Source organism: Podarcis cretensis (genome assembly GCF_951804945.1).
Source record: "Podarcis cretensis genome assembly, chromosome: 4".
In the NCBI taxonomy this organism is placed as follows: Eukaryota; Metazoa; Chordata; class Lepidosauria; order Squamata; family Lacertidae; genus Podarcis; species Podarcis cretensis.
In genome coordinates, this window is record NC_137173.1 from 14,282,159 (window position 1) to 14,298,085 (window position 15,927).

Consider the following 15,927-nt stretch of genomic DNA (forward strand, 5'->3'; position numbering starts at 1 on the left):
ATTAATATTCTACAGCCTTTTAAATGTGTCTGTGGGAAGGGAAGGTTGTTGTTTTGCTGTTTCATTTTATTTATTTGCATGTTTTTATCCTGTATTTTATAATGTGAACCGCCCTGAGATCTTATGATGAAGGGCGGTATATAAATCTAATAAAATAAAATAGTGCAAGCTGGAGCAAGAAACCACGTCCACTGGTTTAACCTTACATTCAAACCAGGAATTGTGTCTTGTTTCACACCCAACAAACTATGATTGGGAGGTGGAGAACAAACATTGGCTTCACCTTGGTTTTTATTGTTACATTTTTTATTGTTGTTGTCAGGTGCTGTTGTTGTTCGGGAGCAAACAGGCAAGACTCCAACCTGTCTTTTCCAGGCTTTATTATCTATACAGTGGTACCTCAGGTTACATACGCTTCAGGTTACAGACTCTGCTAACCCAGAAATAGTTCTTTAGGATGAGAACAGAAATCGTGCTCCAGCAGTGCAGTGGCAGTGGGAGGCCCCATTAGCTAAAGTGGTGCTTCAGGTTAAAAACAGTTTCAGGTTAAGAACGGACCTCCGGAACGAACTAAGTACTTAACCCGAGGTACCACTGTACAAACCATTTACAGTGCAGAGCCTCGCAAGTCCATGTCTGCTCAGTTGCTAGCAGAATTTGGGAGTGGGCAGTCCTTATACCTTCCCCAGCATAACAGCCGTGTGACCCCCAACCTTCTCCTCCCCTCTCTGCGCCGGACTACTGCGCAGAACAGGCGCTGGCAAAGGGGGACTCCCCTCCCCTCCCCTCTGCTTTGCTCAGGCTCAGTGTTGAGGCTCTCCCTAGCATCTTCTGATCCCTGCACCCCTTCCCCACTGGGGTGTGGCTTGCCTCCTCGCCAGAGGAAGAACTGCTTCGCAAGATCTTCGGAGGCTCCCTGTAACACAACTGCCCTTCCACCTCTCGCCTCTGAGCTGATGGCAGTTCCCTGACAGTTGTGGCATGCCCTAGTATCACATGGCTGATGAAGAGTGGGATATGAATTCAATAAATAGATAGATAATAGGTTGTGGTTTGCTTGGCTTACTTGGAGTAAAGCAAACTATGAACCTTGGTTAGTTCATAACACGTGTGTCAGGGGTTGTGGTTTGTTGTTCCCACTTGTGATAATGAAGGAAGACATGGGAACAGTAGTGTAGCTAGCCACTCAGCTGCCCAGGGTGGTGTACGTGCCCTGCGCCCGGAGGCGGGGCGAGTTGCCCATGGGGCGGGGCAAGTTGGGACAGGGCATGCTGCACAGAGCCTCCACAGAGTTCGCTGCTGCTTCCCCTTCAGCTGTAGGGCGGCTGAGGGAGAGGCGGCTGGTGGACACAAGCCCCACGCTGCCGTTTTGGGCAGCGCAGAGCTTGCAGGCACACTGAGCCACTCCCAGGAGAGAAACATGGCTCAGGTAGGAAGTACCCTGCCCCGCCGTGTGGCGCCCAGTGCGCCTCCCCCCTCCCCAGCTACGCCTCTGCATGGGAACCACCTGCTTCTTCATGGTAAACGATTAAATATGGTTTCCTGGATGTGCAAACACAGCCATTGTCTAAGTTTGATTTTTAGTCTATACAGGATTCTGGTGCACGATACATGGATTCTTCTGCCTTGAGAACATGTAAAAAATATTGGGTTCCTACAACATACTTGCCTGCTGCTTAGCATTGCAGTTGGTTGGCCACCATATCAGTGCTGTTCCCTAGAGTACAGGCATTCATCCCTCAGAAACAATTTTTTTGTGCTGTTAGACATTTAGTCTCTTAAAAAACAATGTGCTATTCAGTTGTGAAAGATAGGCTTTGAGTCAAATGCGCTCGCATTGTTTGTCATTTTGAAGGAAATTGCCTCCTATAAAATGCATATTGTTTTGGAAAATGCTCCCATTTAGCAGCTTCAATGTGAGTATTATGAGGGCCAATTTATATTGTTTTACGGAATGCACACTTTCTCTGATATATATATATATATAGAGAGAGAGAGAGAGAGAGAGTGTGTGTGTGTGTGTGTGTGTGTGTTAGTTAGTTACAAGAGTGTCTGTATAGCCAATGTACTCCAAATATCCTCATATGAAGCATGTTTGCTTTGTAGTTCACTCTTCCCATTTAATATCTTAAATAATAGTATCATGGAGTGGGGCTAGTTATTAATAAAGTTAATTCGTAGGTGCTTCACTCCACTTTGCTAGGGATGGGCTAATCAGTGTGTTTTTGCCCAGAGTCACTTTTTTGTGTTCACTCATAAATCTTTTCCATTTCCATTTTTGCAAAAAAATTTTTTTACAAAGAAATTGTCTTGGCTTCTGCTGGATGACAGACTTTGACTCGGATATCATTTTCTACTGTAGACTTTATTGCTCAGATCAGTATGGTCCTGAAAGACCTACATTGGCTCCCAGTACCTTTCCAAGCACAATTCAAAGTGTTGGTGCTGACCTTTAAAGCCCTAAGTGGCCTTGGCCCAGTATTCCTGAAGGAATGTCTTCACCCCCACTGTTCAGCCTGGACACTGAGGTCCACCTCACCGTGAGAAGTTACAGGGAACCAGGCAGAGGGCCTTCTTGGTAGTGGTCCCTGCTCTTTGGAACACCCTCCCTTCAGATGTCAAGGGGATAAAGAATTACGCAACTTTTAGAAGACATCTGAAGGCAGCCCTGTATCTGGAGGTTTTTAATGCTTGATGTTTTATCTTTAGATATGCTGAAGCCGCCCAGAGTGGTTGGAGAAACCCAGCCAGATGGGTGGGGTATAATAATAATAGTAATAATAAGAATAAGAAGTTACTATTATATGGTAGAAAGGCAAAGCAAGGATCATTAGCACAACAGGTACAGGGCATGGCCATAATAATAATAATAATAATAATAATAATAATAATTTATTATTTAAACCCCAACCATCTGGCTGGGCTTCCCCAGCCACTCTGGGCGGCTTTCAACAAAATATTAAAATACAGTAGTGCATCAAACATTAAAAGCTTCCCTAAACAGGACTGCCTTCAGATGTCTTCAAGCTAAGACATTGATCCAACAGTTGACATGCTCCTTGGGCTCTTGTTATAAAGGAGAGGGGTGAGCACGGCTTTTCAGTGTGCCAAGCAGGATTCAATTTGGGTTTGCATCAGCAAACAGGAACTTCGCCTTGGTGTCTGGGCCTGAGCTGTCTGTTTGTGCCAGCTCTGGTGTCTCCATGTCCTATCTAGGTGATAGAAGAGATGACAGTGCCAACTCAGAATCAGAAAAAGCATTGGATGCCTTCCGTGGGGGTGTGGAGGCTTATCAGCAGAGGCTGGTGAGGACAGAGGCTCTGGCGGCTTGGAAGGGGTACCAAAATAGGAGTGGGGGAGGCAGGACAAGCCCCAGCAAGGTGACAACCCACTGAGTTCCTCTCTGGGATCAAACTCCCCACCCCCTCGCAGCTCGGATGACCCCTGGGGTTGTAATGTGGCTTTACCAGGGCTGCCATTGGGCATCTCCTTAAACTCCCCCCATCCCTTGTCCTGAAAAGACCAGCCCCCCAAGGACACTTGGGACTCATGACAGAAACTAGTACAAAAATTGAATTTAGCTATGGATTTTAAGCACATTTTCTTCTGAATTTGTAACTTTCTTGTATTTCTTTGGGAGTTGTGGGATCAGATAGTTCATAGTGGAATTTGCAAAGATCAAATTCCTCTAGCATTCTTAACCAGAATCGGCTTCTGGCTGTGGAGTCATCTTGGCTATATATAGCAATTTTAAAGTGTTTGTGTGCCCCATTATGTGCCAAGTGTAGTTTCATTTATCATATCCTTCATACACTATTTGGGTACGTTCCCAGTCAGTCCCCCATTGAGTTGGCCATTGATTAGATACCACAATGCCTTTTCAGTGCTTGGGAAGGGGTGGGCTGGCGTTTCCCAAAGTTTCCGTGAGCTTCCATGTGGAAGCTATTTCACAATTCTAAATCTGGAGAAACTCTATAAATTGTATTTGTCCACATCTGTTGTTACTGGTTGTTGTTCCTCTTATTCAGTAAGCTTAGAAAAAACCCTAAAAACAAAGAACTGATAAGAATCAGCATCTAGACCACCGAAAACACCAAGATCTGATAAATAACTATAACTAAACTTTATTAAATCAGCATCCTGATTACAATGCTGTTTAACAGAACTCGAAAGAAAACAAGCAAGTTTTCAGGACCCCTTTAAAGGTCTGCAGTGATGGAGCCTGATGTTTCTCCTCTGACACAGCATTTCATTGCCTAAATGTATTTCTGTACATTTGCCCCTACTTATCTGAAGGGCGGATGGATTATCCCAGAGCTTTCTAAACTTTTCATGTTGGTGACACACTTTTTAGACATGCATCATTTCGTGACATGGCAGTTCAGTTTTACTAGCAAACTGTAGGATAAACTAACCGCCTTCCAGCCCCTTGAAGAGCATGGGGAGCGTTCCTGCAACATACCTACACACTGCAGCTGACACACAGTTTGGAAAGCTCTGGATTATCCAGTGTTGATCTACTACTTGTGGGTGCAGGTTACCTAGGAGTCTGTTGATACAGCAGGCCACTTCAATTTTGCAGAGAAAGGACTTTTAATATAATTCATCTCATTTTATTGATCTTTACAAAGTGGATTTGCTGTTATATTTGATAATCAAGCAGTTACTTTAATTGCCATAGGAATGCTACTATGTACATGAAAGGGTATATGACAGGCAGTACTTGAAATGTGAAGAACTAGTCTTTCCTTTTTCAACAGGAGGGTAATCAGCCAACTGGGATTGCATCCCCTCCTGGCTTGCAAATCCATAGTCATCCAGGAGGAGGGGTTCACACTTGCCCAGACTGGCACCGGATTAGTGGCAGAACATACATTTATTGGGAGCTTCTGCTAAAACGGCTCTTCATTAGCTGTTGGTGTGTGTCTTAATATGGAGCTAACGTTTTCTCCTTCCTAATGACCTTGGTCAGGAGGCTGGGAAGGGATTTATTTAAGTTCTAATTGTGAACCCCTTTGGCTTCTTGCTCTTTTTTCCTGGCCGAGATAACAGCTTGAGATGCCATGCCTTTATTTACCGTATTTACTTGAGTCTAATGCGCCCCTCAGTTTTCAGAACCTTGAAACCAAAAAAAGTATTTGCTGGCAAATGTAAATGTGCCATCAAATCTAATGTACACCTTAATTTTTGTAATGTAATTTGGCCAAAAAAAGAGGTGAGCATTAGATTCCAGTAAATAGGATATTTGAAGTATTTTTAACTTGCTATTCAGCCAAAAAGGTTTGAAGAGCTGCTTGCATAAAACCACTTAAAGCAAGGCCATCCCTGCCTGTTGGTTTACAGTCTAAAATATGTGACATAAAAGAAAAAAAGGGATGGGAGAGAGAGAAGGGGGGGGGGAGCAAACTCAGGCCCCAGTTTTCAAATACAGTGGTACCTCTGGTTGTGAACAGGATCCATTCCGGAGGCCCGTCACAACATGAAAAGAGCGCAACCTGAAGCGCCGTATCTGCGCAGGTGCATGGCATGATTTGGTGGTTATGCGCGAAGTGCGATTTAGTGCTTGTGCGCATTCGCGAGCGGCGAAACCTTGAAGTAACACTTTCTGGTACTTCCGGGTCGCCGCGGGACGTAACCTGAAAGAATATAACATGAAGTAAACATAACATTAGGTATGACTGTAATACTTAAAACAACCAGTTGTTATGTAAACATTTCAGGGACTGGAGGAACCCAATGTAGCTGGTTTTTCAGCAGACTTGACGGTATGGGCCCTGCTTCCCATCTCTCCCTCTCCTACAGCCTGTTGTAATGGTTGTTGCCAGATTAGAGTAGAAAGAGAGTCTTTGAGAAGAAGAGGCTCACCATTGTGAAGTGTGCAGTTTACATGCAAGACAGCAGTTCTCACATGCAACTCTGATTTGTCTCCCACCCCGTTTGGATCGTTTGACATTGAAACCTGGATGCAACCTATAATTTGGTACCCCAAGGGTTAAGAAGAAGTTAAGAAGTATAGGGGTTAAGAAGTATAAAATGAATAAAACAGTCAGATTATATTCTAAAACATATTGAAAAACTAGGATGCAATAAAACCAAACAGGAGAAGTGGGGAGAATGTTTGCTGAGTGAGGAATAGGGAAAATGATGGAGTTGTAAGGAAGAGTGGTTAGAGGAAGAAGGCAGGTTGAGCTCTGAGCACTTTTTTAGGTAACACTAAAAAGAATACAAAATAAAAAAATTCCTTCTAGTAGCACCTTAAAGACCAACTAAGTTAGTTCTTGGTATGAGCTTTCGTGTGCATGCACACTTCTTCAGATACACCAGTTGTATATGCACACTTCTTCAGATACACCAGTTCTTCGGATACACTTCAGTTGTATCTGAAGAAGTGTGCATGCACACGAAAGCTCATACCAAGAACTAACTTAGTTGGTCTTTAAGGTGCTACTAGAAGGAATTTTTTTATTTTGTTTTGACTATGGCAGACCAACACGGCTACCTATCTGTAACTAAAAAGAATGCAAGTGGGAGACTTTGGGTTCAATGGCAGAGTATTAAAGCTCTGCTTTTGCCCTGTGTGTAATGAGCAAAGTAGAGTGGGATTTTGTGGGGAGACAACCCAGGAAGAAGAAAAGAGCATAATGAGGGAAATAAAGCAAGCTGAAAATGGAAAGACAGGGTGGGGGCAGAGATAGAAGCTTTAGAGGGAAGAGAGAAGGCAGATTTAATACATGCCCTTGTTCTGCTAGTAGATGTGTTGTAGTTTGAGGTACTGTACCTCTTTAGCAACAGAAAGAGAAAGATAATGGAAGGAGAAGGAGGGTGGGGTGGGGGAAAGTACATAAGAAAGGCCCTGTGCAGGGAGCTGATAGCTCTTTTATACCTTCGTTGGTAAGGAGAAAAGACAAAGCCTCTTAAATACTGTCTTGCTGGCAATGATCAGGTGTTAAATGCTGCCAGCCAGGAAGTATTTGTTCTCAATGTCTGAGAAAGGTCTTTTAAAAATCCATCCTTATTCTGCTTTCCCAGGGGAAAAGGGACCAACATGTCTTTTTGGCTCTTGTGGCAAAAGCCTTGAGCTATTGAAACAAACTTGGTTGGAAGGAGGATAGGAGAATCCAAAGGAGTGACATTTTAGGTGATCATATCTTGGCATAACACTTCAAGGAGTCTGATGCTTTAGTTTCCTTTACAGGGGGATGGCAGAGATTTACAGTGAAGGAGAAAGCAATCAGTGCATTTAAGATGAGAGGCGGCATAACTCAACTTTGCTTGAACACGCAAACCCGCCTCAGTTACAGTAATGGAGGATCTTCCCTTGCTTCTCTAGGCCAAAACCAAAGCTTCCCTTCTCAGGTGCAGGCTACCATGGCAAAAGCTGGATTTTTGGAGTGCTTACTAACAGCATACGCTCACCTAGTATGGTAGTTTTTTTCAGAGTTCAGGGCGCTTTTTCATGAGATTCTATTCAAGCACATGATCACTTTGGACTGGGCCCAGAAGTGAACTGGCAAATAATGCAGCTATTTTAAAACACGTGTTATATGGCAAATACATTCACTTTAACATGTGATCTAGATGCCCAGCCAGCTATCTGACTGCTACATTTTTGACCAGTGGAAGTTTCTGAGTTATCTTCCAAGGGCATCCCCATGTACAGCATATTGCAAAAATACAATCTGGAGGTTATCGAACATGGAAGTATGGTGGTCAAGTCAAAATTCTGATGTAGAATATTAAAACTGTTGGATTCTTTCATGGCAGCAGAGCTTAAGTGCATTGCAGCTCTAATTCTGTGCAGCAGTAGTGCACTATTAAAATCTGAAAGACACTTTGAGCAGAGCATGTTGAGGTTGTGTATGAAATTTCCAAAGCATTTAAATTTCCGTGTTAATTCAGGTAATTCAACCCAAATTCCACCCCAAATTCAAATTTTTCAATTTACCTCTTTATGTTATGAGGTTTTTAATATTTTTAAAAATTAAAATAATTTTTCATAAAGTGAATTTTATAAGGGTGGACTTTATTAACTCATTTAACATTTTTGCTGCGGCCACAGGGTTTTTATGTTAACACGACATCTTCTTATACTTCCCAGTCTTGCTCTTTGTATTGGCTAATTACATAACCCCTTAAATAGCTGCTGCTGCTGCCCCTGTTCTTGAAGCTTTTGTGCATGTTAGGCCTTTCCCTCCAGTTTAAGTAGGAAGCCTAGTTCTAATCTTTTTAGCTGCACTCAAGGAATCTGTGGCCCTAGATTCACAAATGATGTGAACACCTCTCTTTTTCTTTTAGGAGCTTTGACAATTTATTTTAGCTGTGTGAGTACAAGCATATTAAAAGAGATCTCTTGCCAGTGGGAGAAGAAGGAAAGTCACACACTGTCAGGGAAGAGTTAGAAGTTTTCAGTTTCTCAGAGGGAGAAAGCATTCCCCAAGGGGGGGAAGGAGAGCAGTGAATCTAATAGAAGAGAGCAAGAGGAACAACAGGGAGGGACCGGCTGTTCCCAGGAAAAGCAAGGGATAAGTTCTAGCTCAGATTCAGAGGAGGGGAGATACAGGCCAGCTCTAGCCAGGAGGTTAGAAAAAAAGAGTGGGAAAACAAAGGGAAGGGCGCGTTCGACATTTTGAGAGTGGCTGGTCATGGAGAAGCAGAGCTCAGAAGGTATCTGAAAGAAGTGACTCTGAGGAATAATATTTAAGAACCGTTTATAAGATTGTTTTGTTAATACGCAATAAAAAGTTTTATAAAAGAACAAGAAGTGTTTGTGTGGTGATCTGAAGAGGACAGCGACCAGGCCTGACACACACACCACTGGTTTTCAATGGAAACAAAGGGAGCTTAGCAGTCTTGACAGAATGTTCTGTTTGGGTGAAACATCCTTAAAATGTTGGTGGAAAGAATGGATGAAAGGAATCAATTCTGAAGAACACAAAAGGTTGCATGAGGTTCTCACCCCTTTAATCTTCAAGAGGGAGAAACAGAAGTAGGTATTGGAGCTGGTATGGACTTATGTGGGTGTAAATGAGCTAATAAATAAAAGTTTGCGAGTAGGCGGGGGCATTCATTGGAAACAAAAAGTTAAAAGTATGAGGAAATAAAATGCTTATAAACCAGTGGAAACTGCAAGGGACAGTTAAAAGTATTATGCATTCATGCTCACCTCACTATGCGATTTTAGGAAAGCAATTCACCATGTATGTTGTGCGTTTAAAAAGCTATCTGTGTCATGTTCCTCGCCTTACAATGAATGAAAGGGCATTCCTCTTGTAATGGGATGAGTCTTTCTAACGCCAACCATTTAGTTCATTCAGTCAGAAACACTGATAAAAACGGCAAGCAATTTGTTCAACTATTTTTCTCTTTCTTTGTTTTATCTTTTTAATCACTTCACGATGCTACTGGTGGTCAGAAAAGAGGATTATTCAGTGCCTGCATTATTTTGTGGGTGACCATTGTTGAAAAGGCTTATGTTTTCTTTATAATTAGCTTTCTCTAAAAGCTGTTGCGCAGAGCTACACAGAAGACAGATCTCTTCATTTCATCAGATATATCTGTTATTACTTTTCTGTAATAAAGTAACATTTTTAAATGCTGTTTATTGGGTGTGGATGTGTATGTTCATGTTTGTTTTTTCCCATCAGCACACAAAGTGTCAACTTCTTTGTGTAAAAATTTCCTTCATTTAGCACTTTCACCTGGAAAGAATACAGTGTACAGAAATTATTTAATAACTGCAGTCCTCTCTGTGTTGACTTGGAAGTCCCATTGACTTCAGTGGAACTTACCATATAAGCTAGTGTGTGTAGGATTGCCATCTAAGTATGGTTTTATTTTTGTGGATATTTGAAAAAAGGATTCCAGATTTGACTGTTTTTTGAAATAACTTTCCTTTTTGGTACGCAGGCCACCGAAACACTATTTCGCATGGGGGTGTCAAGAGGAATAATTACTCCTTTAAGACACGGAGAGGTAAGACTATGTTTGTTTTCTCCTGCTGTTTATAGTCTTAGAACTGAACTTGGTGCCATCTTGGGCAAAAAAGTTGTTGAAAGATGATGATGATGATGATGATGGTGATTTAGAAATTGATAATTCTGTATGTAGATCATCATTATTTTCTGTTCGGGGCGGGGGAGATGCAATTCTTATGTTGTCAAAAGAGCAGGACCCCTCCATCATACACAGGAAGGCGGGTAGGTGACAGGCTAAGGAGAACTACAATAAATCTTTAGAAGAAAAGAAACCTAATGAGGCACACTCCCCGCACTGTCCGGTGAGGACTGAGCATGCTCAGTTGCCATAGGATGTTGAACGTTGAGAGTGATGCAGGAGATGGGAAAAGGGGAGAGGAAATGGAGTATATTGAAATAAGATGTGGATTCTTGGAACAGTGAATAGGGACCCTCCAACTGCAACTTCACCTCCCTCCCAGATCCCACTTGTACAACGGGCAATATTTGTGGCATGACCCTGTTTCATTGTTGAACTTAGTGGTGATTGTTACCAAAGACGTAAAGTAAAAGCTTTTACGCACAATTAAGAAGGCAGAACTTTTTCTTGAAAATTGTAACTGCAATTTGAAGCTGTTAGCAGGTTTTGGTCATCCCTGCTTCATGGTGACCATAATACAAAGTTGTAGCTGCGCCATAGTAATCATGGCGAACCCTCTCATAGTGAAAAGGTAGGGGAATTCAAGTGGGAGAAGGGAGGTGCTCCTGGTCTCTTGACTAGTATTCCATCTGCAATGGACCTAAGAGAATGTAATTCAGAGTAATGGAGAGGTTATGAGCAATTTTGATGAAAATGTGTTATGTTCAGTTTCAGCAAGATTTGTTCCTTTATATTGTATTTATTTATTTGTTCAATTTGTATCCTGCACTTCATCAGTTTTATTGATCTTTGAGCACTAGAACATCAATCAAAATACAGCAACTAGCAGGGTTCTACAGACTGTGTAAGCGAGAGCAGAAATTGGGACTTTGAAAAGAAGGGTTCAACTCAGTTTTCCCTGAGTACAAATTCACATGCCCACCAGGCTACCATATAACAATTCAAAGGCAATGCCCACCAAGCTCCAACCACAGCAGGGGATATAATCACCAATCAAAGATGACTCACTGTAACCAGAATTTGCACCTACAGTAAAAAAGGCTTTACCAATGGAACAGGTAAACCATCCTGCAGTCTGTTGTCCAGGGAGTTCTTCAAAAACTCTTTGTCAGTTGACACATTACAAAGCTGGAATATATGTGTGAGTTGGCTTGCTGCTTATTGAAGTGTGTATGTATTTTAGATGGAACAGAGTTCACAAGATATAGTCTATGAATTAATGGGGAAGAGTACACCATGAAATGCCATATATTTTGGCCTTTCTAAGGAATACCAATATGAACATAGTCACACAAGCATATAAAGGGCTCGTGATTGCCTTTAGCTGAATGAACAGTTGTCTAAAGGGTGATGCTTTGATCTCCAGGTTAATAATTCAAACTTGCAACTAAAGGATTGCAAGAATATCTTCATAGGTTTGTTCAGCCTGTGTATCTTTCTAGAAAGAGCTTGATGCTGTACTTGCGAGGCTTATCCTGTATTTTGAAAGTGGAAAGCATATATAACCGAGTTTTATAAAAGGACCAAACCTTCAGATTTGTGGCTATGAAGGTAATTAATTTGTTTTATTTACAATGTATAGTTGCATTTTATTTTAAATTCATTTTTAGGATATTTTAACAGATTTGATCTGTTAATATAAACTGTGTAGAGTTTTTATAATTCTGTTAAGTGGCATAAACATTTTAGAAATAAAAAGTAAAAAGAAAAATGCAGATGCTAAGTGTTTGTGTGCTCTTACTGAAAATGCAGTTAAAGCCAGAATTGGAGAGATTAATACTTGGACGTTCCAAGTATACTTGCTCAGCTCAGAAGTGCTAATCTGGTGGTGAAATCCCCAAAAGCAAAATTGTTGGGAAGCCGAGGAAATGATACAGATTGGATGAGTATAGACAGAAAAGCCTGTGGTCAGATGCTTGGTGGTTTTAACCAGTACACATCACATATTAAAACAATGCATTATTTAAAAACATATTTAAGATAATTTCTGTCAATGTGGTAAGCGCGGCTGGTGCTGGGGATAGGCAGAGAAAAGCAAGACTAGTTCTGAATTAATAACAGACCCTCACATCGCACTGAAGCAAACAGCTTTTTTTACATAAAAAAACCCACCACTATTCAAACAAGAGAAGTCACTAAGGACTCTTCATTGTTGGCCTGTTTCCAGGTCCAGATGGATTTGCAGTTTATGATGCTGAATATTTGAGGGAAATCTTCCCCCTTATTTCCTGCTTACAGCTTTTCTGCATGCCAGGAGAGTCATCTCCATAGCCTCTCTGGCTATGAATATAGTTTACTTTTGTCAACCTTTCCACATAAGAAACCAGGTTTTTGTGCTGAAAGCTGTGTTATTTGCTGTTTACGTATGGGTTACAGAATTATTGACAAGGTTTTGGCATGAGATTTGGAATCCGTTGCTGCCAAGTGTCATTCATCCAAGTGAGACAGATAATTCTTGGACTGGTTTTCCTGTTCAACAACAGCCACAGGGTTGTGAAAAATTACCTCAGGACTGGTTATGGTCATGAAGTTGACTGATCTCCAAGAAGTCTAATAGTATCAGGGGAGGTAATGAAATTCAAGAATATAATTGCCTTCAGGATTGAGCACATTTCTCTCCTTGTTGCTGAAGTATTTCTATCAAGACTCGCTTTTTGGAGAATGTTTAGTGGTTCAGAGGTCACCCATTTCTCCTCTCGCTCTTAGCCATTATGTTGATGTCTGACTATTTTGTAAAGGTTTTGTCAGTCCTGAACATAACTTTAGAGCACTGGGAATTTAAAGAGCATTGAGCTGCGATTTTATTTCTAGCCATGCCTGTCTTTCTCTATACCCTCTTTTTCTGCCTTTAACAATAGTTGTCATTTGTGTTTTGAGGACCATCACCAAGGGACCATGAAAGATGCAAGACATCTGTCTTTTAAGTTCCTGCCTCTTGACGCCTCTGAGGCCCCAAATAAATTAACTGAGATACTTGTCATTAAGGAGGCTTATTTCATAGTGTCACCTGCCTCCTGCCATATTATATCAGATACAGAAAAGCTGGATATAATTCTGAAAATAGCACTTTGGGAATAAAGATTTGCTGGACAAAGGCAACTGTGATCCTCTCCCATGTTTCCCAAAATGGTATGATTCTCAGGGAAGTTCTTGGAGGAAATTACACTGTTTGCCTGCTGCTAAGCAACACTCGTCTTATTTACGAATCCAACCCTTTGCTCCCCTGATTTCCACAGGTTTTTACACAAGGTCTTGAGATTGTTGGTTGTTTTTTTTTAAGACATCCTGGGCAATTTTGTGCTGTAATTCTCAAATTAAACTTGCCAGAATGTGAACATATTTGCCATAAATACTGTGTGTGTGGAGTATAATTGTTTGTTATGAGGGTATGTATTTTTGTGTTTTTATATTGTAAACCGCCCTGTGATTCTCAGATGAAGGGTAGTATAATAATAATAATAATAATAATAATAATAATAATAATAATGGTGTTTTTGTCTCAGGGGTTTAACAGTAAGGACTATGTCAGCAAATTTCCCATTTATTGGCTGCAAAAGGGCACTGGGAAGCAGGAGGTATAAGATAATATCCATATGCCAGCAGATGAGTACAGTCAGGCTGCGGATGGCAAATGATATATGGTTGCTGAGCTAAGGAGCAGTGTGTTTTCCCTAAACATTGTGAAGCCAGCCTTTAGATTCTTTCCAGCATCTCTCTTTTCTCTTAGGGCAAGCTGCCAACTTGATTTCTACGACCGTCTTACACACCTTTCTCTGCTAGCCTGCAGGGGTGAAAAATGCATCTCAAAATGCTCCTGTTTTCAGCAATAGATTGAGACGGATCTGGCTCGCATCCAGGTTCCTACTGAAAGCTGAATTTCAAGGCTCTCTTACTGCCCATCTATATTCTAATGAACACACAAATAGCTTTGAGATTTCTGCGCAGATCATGTTTCTTGGGCAGCCAAACAACTGGGATGTGGCCAGGGTTGAAGCAATATCTCGGCAGCTGCCTGGCAAGTGTTGTGAATGAGCTTCTGCCAAGTCCCTAGAGCAGGTACTTGATGGTGTGGAGTTGGGGGGGGGGGAGGGCTGTAAAATGGTCTCTGATAGGATTAGCTCATCTATTTCCCAGCTTTTCATAATTACAGATGGAGAACATTTCACCTTGTGTGAGTCTCTAGGTCTCGCAAGCCTCTTCCCTCCCAGCAGAAATAAGTGAATTGGGCTGTGGTGTGTTTATTTGAACTTCTTTCTGGGGACAGATCTGGTCTTCAGGAAGGGAATCATATCCAAATAAATGCAGGCGCAGTCTGTTCCAGTTGCTACTTTGTGGTGAGGGCAGCGATGTATTGGACTTGGCCTGTTCTGAGCTTTCTCCCCAGAATGTAACAAGCGATACAAGGTCTTATATGTATAGACTATTCTGGAACTGATAGCATCTGCGTGGTCAAGCAGGTGATCTACTTCCACTGGTTGAAGCAGCTGATTGGACAAGAAAGAAACACTCAGCAAGATTTGGGAAGTTGCAGGAAAAGGCCTTTTGTGATGGAACATGCTGTTCCGCAGAGACATATTTGGAATAAGCTCCGCAATCGTGTCACATTTGGCTTCCATGAATTAAGTTGCCGTGCCCAGCAAGTTCTGCTCATCAAAAATAATGAGAATTTAAAGGGTCTGTGTCAGCAACTTCAGAAGTTCCTAATTTGTCTGAACTCCTGTCCAAGTCAGGATCTATTAATTCTACTTGAAGGGGCCCCAAGAGAGACCTTTAGCATTAAAGTAGGGAGAGGTCATAGATTTAGGATGCTGCCTAATACCATGGTTGGGTGGGTTCACAGGATGCTGCATAGCCCCTAGCTCCACTACTCTGGAGGAGGGATGGGGATGATTCACTAAATTTAAAAGTGCCAGGGCAAATTACTACATTGGGACTACAGATATGTTAGCAAATGTCATGAGAGAAGTATGAATATGACAGCTGAGTGGCAAATGAAGGGGTGGAAATAATAATAGTGTGCACATAAGCATGAAAATTAGGGTTTGTTGTTGTTCAGTCGTTTAGTCGTTTAGTCGTTTCCGACTCTTCATGACCCCATGGACCAGAGCACGCCAGGCACTCCTGTCTTTCACTGCCTCCTGCAGCTTGGTCAAACTTATGCTGGCAGCTTCGAGAACACTATCCAACCATCTCATCCTCTGTCGTCCCCTTCTCTTTGTGCCCTCCATCTTTCCCAACATCAGGGTCTTTTCCAGGGAGTCTTCTCTTCTCATGAGGTGGCCAAAGTATTGGAGCCTCAGCTTCATGATCTGTGTTTCCAGTGAGCACTCAGGGCTGATTTCTTTAAGAATGGATAGGTTTGATCTTCTTGAAAATTTGGGTATGTGACTGCAAAAGGAGTGGTGCATTTATGTGTATGGGGAGAGGGAGGAGAATGGCTCTAGTGGTGTGCTTGTGAAAGGAGTGAAGGAAGGGTCATACAGTGGTACCTCTGGTTGCGGATGTGATCCATTCTGGAGCTCTGGTCAAATCCCAAGGTTTCCACAACCAGAGGGACCGCTTCTGCACATGCACACAGGAGGGTAGAGCGCTTCTGCGCATGTGTGCATGGCGAAAACCGGAAAAATTCTTCCGGGTTTGCTTCGTACGTATCCCGAAGGATTCGTAACCGGAGGTGAACATAAGTAGAGGTACCACTGTATGTGTGTTTATGGAAGAGAGCAAAGAATGAAACCAGTTCATAGCTGAAATTCTATTTAAAACATTGCAATTGGAGACAAGACCTTAACCATCACAATTTAATCAGAATCACCA

At 41.9% G+C, this 15,927-nt stretch overlaps 1 protein-coding gene and 1 long non-coding RNA gene across 3 annotated transcripts in view; one reads left to right on the top strand and one right to left on the bottom strand.

The window, feature by feature from the left end:
* The window catches only part of LOC307215208, a 446,900-nt gene that overhangs the window by 115,820 nt on the left and 315,153 nt on the right, over positions 1 to 15,927 (bottom strand). The gene's annotated exons all lie outside the window — the stretch shown is intronic.
* Positions 1 to 15,927, top strand: part of TMEM135 (transmembrane protein 135) — a 174,773-nt gene that overhangs the window by 57,887 nt on the left and 100,959 nt on the right. For both annotated transcript variants that reach the window (XR_013838253.1, XM_079973923.1), the window contains exon 5: positions 9,907 to 9,972. Coding sequence is in view for 1 of the 2 variants with exons in the window: in XM_079973923.1 (XP_079830049.1) it covers positions 9,907 to 9,972 (66 nt within the window). In the remaining variant the exon portion in view is untranslated. The remainder of the gene's footprint in view (positions 1 to 9,906; positions 9,973 to 15,927) is intronic.